This window comes from Sinocyclocheilus anshuiensis, unplaced genomic scaffold, assembly GCF_001515605.1.
Source record: "Sinocyclocheilus anshuiensis isolate Anshui unplaced genomic scaffold, SAMN03320099.WGS_v1.1 scaffold394, whole genome shotgun sequence".
Lineage (NCBI taxonomy): Eukaryota > Metazoa > Chordata > Actinopteri > Cypriniformes > Cyprinidae > Sinocyclocheilus > Sinocyclocheilus anshuiensis.
In genome coordinates this window covers 339,515-343,408 of record NW_015542343.1, presented here as the reverse complement: position 1 = coordinate 343,408, position 3,894 = coordinate 339,515, and the positions used below count along the sequence as shown (strand labels likewise).

Sequence of the window (3,894 nt, the reverse complement as noted above, 5' to 3'; positions counted from 1 at the left end):
AACCTGATGTAAAACACCAAGCTCACAGCATTATTTATGCTGTTGTAATTTTGCAGTGTTAATGCATTCATGCTACATTTCAGCTTCATTAAATTGTCTGTGTAAATGCATCTAAACGCCACTTCAGCTGCTTCAGTTTCTCCAGCAGTGGAAAATGTGGTTTTGTTAATACTGATTTCATTTGATTGGTAACAGCCCTATAGAGTCTTATTATATTAAGTGAAATTATTAATAAAATGTAAGAAACGGTGGTGGGTGTGCTTGACGTGTGTCAAACACTAGAAAGGGGTGCACGCTGCAAAAAGTTTGGGAACCACTGCTATAGACCAATAAAATGTGTTCAACATCAACAAAAGCTTTTTTACACTGCAAAGGTGGAACAATAGCTTGTATTCATAAATCAACAGAAACGTGTAATTGGTTGTAATGCTCAACACAAAAAAAAAAAAAGCATGTTAATGCATGAAAAAATCTTTGATGCAACATGAGCAGATCTAAACGTAATTCCACAATAGACACTTTTCATTCATTTTCACATTTCACTTTAATCACAAAAGCTGTAATATATTTGAGCTTTTTCCCCTTTTATTTATTTTTTTTCATTTTAGTGGCATTTTTGCCTTAAGCCAAGCTTAAAACAATTCTAAAAAAAATGCAAGTTTAAGAAATCATAGCTATGAATCTGAGATTTCAATTAATTCATACATACAGACAGTTTAAACTGATTCACAGGAATGAGTCAAATGAATCAGACTTCTCTGTCTGAACACTCTCATACTCACAAGACAATCATGGTCATCATTAGGAAAAGTGATGGACAAATGTGCATTAAAATGTACTTATTTCTATTGTAATTATCTTTTGACTTCACAGTCCACCCAAACTGCAGGAAGTCATCTCCAGTTCCTCTGAAGAGTCGTCACCTCAGCCGGAGAAGATCACGCTTCACGATCTCACCGACCCTGTGCCACGTACACACTCGTTTCTATTACCTCAACTCAGTTTATATGGAGAATTAATCAGAATTCAGGAAATATTAGAGTTTAAAAATGCCCTGGAAAAGTCACTACTATTCAAAAGTTTGATGACAGTAAGATTTATTTGAAAAGAAATGAATCATCTCTTTATAAGTAATGACATTTTAGTAGTTTTGCTCTTCTCGTATTTTTGATCTGCTATACATCACAAGATCTGCAGAAAATAAAGTTGATCTGGTGTGTGTTCAGTGCTGTCTGTGGATCAGGAGTGTGTCCTAGAGAATCTCCAGGAGTCACACACAGGTGAGACGATCATGTGACTGATCATGTGATGCTCTTCATCTGTTTGTGTCTCATGTGTTTGTGTGTTGTGCTTCAGATGAACATGACACAGCTGTCAAGAAAGAGGAGGAGGAGAGGAAGAGGAGAGAGGAGAGGAGGAAGAGGGAGAGAGAGGAGGCGCAGGAGAGAGAGGAGCAAGAGCTGCAGAGACTCCAACAGCAGCTGGTCAGACTCATTAACATACTAGTATATGGAAGCATATGGGTAGCACATTTCATTTTGAAATGTAATATGCAAAATGACAATGCAATATATAAAATGGTGATGTATTTCTGTATTTAAATTTACATTTTCCCATACATATGTGCAACATTTAGTGCAAAATGAAAATGAAAATTCAATTATATAATGTACATTTGCCATTTCCTACACTAGTTTTAATATGTAAATTAAAAACATATTTTAACGCTTTATAAGTTGCAAAATTTAAATGAAATTGTATTACACAAATTGATTAGATATGTTTAACATGTCCAAGCAAAAACTGTAGCAAAATTACCATTTAAATGCTATTTTTCCTAAATGCATTTAGACTTCGGGGTAGGATACTTGAGATTGCATTTTCATCGTGATATCGCGTGATAATTGTAGCAAAATGCAGTGTGAATTTCAAAATGCATTCTGAGCCAAATGTGCAGCAAAAGGGTAGCAAAATGGTGATTCAAATGTCTTTTATTTTCGTAAATGCATTGACACTTACACTTAAGACGTTTCAGTTGTATTTTCATTAAATACCCCGCCATAATGTAGTTTAAGTCGATGTGGATTTGAACATGCATTCCGAGCCGATCACACCCCCAACCTGTCAATGGGATGAAGACGACAACTCCCATGATTCCACACTCAGTCACGGAGTCGTCAAGCTACGCCTTTGTCTCTTTGTTTATTTTGAATACGCGCCCTCTAGTGGTGAAAATTACATATTGTGCCTTTAAGACGTTTCAATTGCATTTTCATTAAATATCCCACTATAATGTAGTTTTAAGTCGATGTGGATTTGAAAATGCATTCCGAGCCGATCACACCCCCGACCTGTCAATCATTATATCAAGGCGGGGCTCGGCAACAAGACACACAATAGGTCAATATTCCCCATTAACCAAACGCTTTTCACCTGCCTCAACATCTCACTGTTTTACACTCCGATCGATGCACATAAGCAGATAGTGCAATTCTACACTTTTACCTATTTGCTACCATACTTTATTCTTCTCCTATAATGGATCGCGTGTCTCCGAGCACCTAAGCGCTGCAGGTGCGTCGCACATCTCGCTGTCTGCACGCCGAGTGATGCATGTAAGTAAATAGTGAAATTCTAATGTTACACTTATTTACCACTTTACATTATATTTTATTCCTCTCTTTTAATCCGCAATATAGTGCATGTTCCGTGGCACCTAAACGTCACGCGCCTGCCACAAGAGCTCTCACTGTTTACAGCCACCAGACACCGCGATTGTTGCCCTTGATTTTTAATATTAAGTTATCTGACTTTGTCTGTGGCATGTTCTGTGACAGCTGCGTCTAGATCGGACTGGTGAAGTGTCATCTGGGGCAGGCAGGAGTAGCAGCGTTTTATGTATGGTCAGAGGCATCAACCGGAGTGTAAACAGACTGAGAGATCTTAAGGCATGCGTGACGCTTAGGTGCCACGGGACGTGCGCTCTATTATGGGTTAGAAGAGAGGAAGGCAAGATATAGATCAGTGAATTTGCCATTATGATGTCATCTAGTGACATTTAGCTACCAGTTTTAGCTACTTTCAATTAAAAGCAGTTGGCAACACACACTACACCGGATGCGAGCGGCACGACAAACGACAGTATTGAACCCATTATAATCAGCGATGCTGTCTACACTGGATGCGGCGCAATGCGACACGACAACTGTCGCGTCCGGTGTAGCCACGGTGTAATGTGTGCTTATGTGCATCAATCGGAGTGTAAAACAGTGAGATGTTGAGGCAGGTGAAAAGCGTTTGGTTAATGGGGAATATTGACCTATTGTGTGTCTTGTTGGTGAGCCCCGCCTTGATGTAATGATTGACAGGTTGGGGGTGTGATCGGCTCGGAATGCATGTTCAAATCGACATTGACAAACTACATTATGGTGGGGTATTTAATGAAAATGCAATTGAAACGTCTTAAGTGTAAGTGTCAATGCATTTATGAAAAATAAGACATTTGAATCACCATTTTGCTACCCTTTTGCTGCACATTTGGCTCAGAATGCATTTTGAAATTCACACTGCATTTTGCTACAATTATCAGCGATATTACGATGAAAATGCAATCTCAAGTGTCCTAGTCTAAATGCATTTAGTAAAAATAGCATTTAAATGATAATTTTGCTACAGTTTTTGCTTGGACATGTTAAACATATCTAATCAATTTGGGTAATACATTTTCATTTTGCAACTTATAAAAGCGTTAAAATATGTTTTTAATTTACATATTAAAACTAGTGTAGGAAATGGCAAATGTAAATTATATAATGGAATTTTCATTTTCATTTTGCACTTAATGTTGCACATATGTATGGGAAAATGTAAATTTAAATACAGAAATACATTGCC

At 37.6% G+C, this 3,894-nt stretch overlaps 1 protein-coding gene and 1 long non-coding RNA gene across 5 annotated transcripts in view; one reads left to right on the top strand and one right to left on the bottom strand.

Moving 5' to 3' along the window:
- ofd1 (OFD1 centriole and centriolar satellite protein) overlaps positions 1 to 3,894 on the top strand; it is a 34,802-nt gene that overhangs the window by 17,013 nt on the left and 13,895 nt on the right. For 3 of the 4 annotated variants that reach the window (XM_016489766.1, XM_016489764.1, XM_016489763.1), the window contains 3 exons: positions 874 to 971; positions 1,227 to 1,280; positions 1,357 to 1,484. In XM_016489766.1, coding sequence (XP_016345252.1) covers positions 874 to 971; positions 1,227 to 1,280; positions 1,357 to 1,484 — 280 coding nt within the window. Of the gene's footprint in view, positions 1 to 873; positions 972 to 1,197; positions 1,281 to 1,356; positions 1,485 to 3,894 lie in introns of those variants that run through there. The other variant, XM_016489765.1, reaches the window with a different exon arrangement.
- On the bottom strand, positions 2,002 to 2,389 carry LOC107691258 (uncharacterized). The gene is made up of 2 exons (XR_001634526.1): positions 2,352 to 2,389; positions 2,002 to 2,121 (listed from the first exon to the last, which is right to left on the bottom strand). It is a non-coding gene; the product is annotated as an uncharacterized LOC107691258 (long non-coding RNA).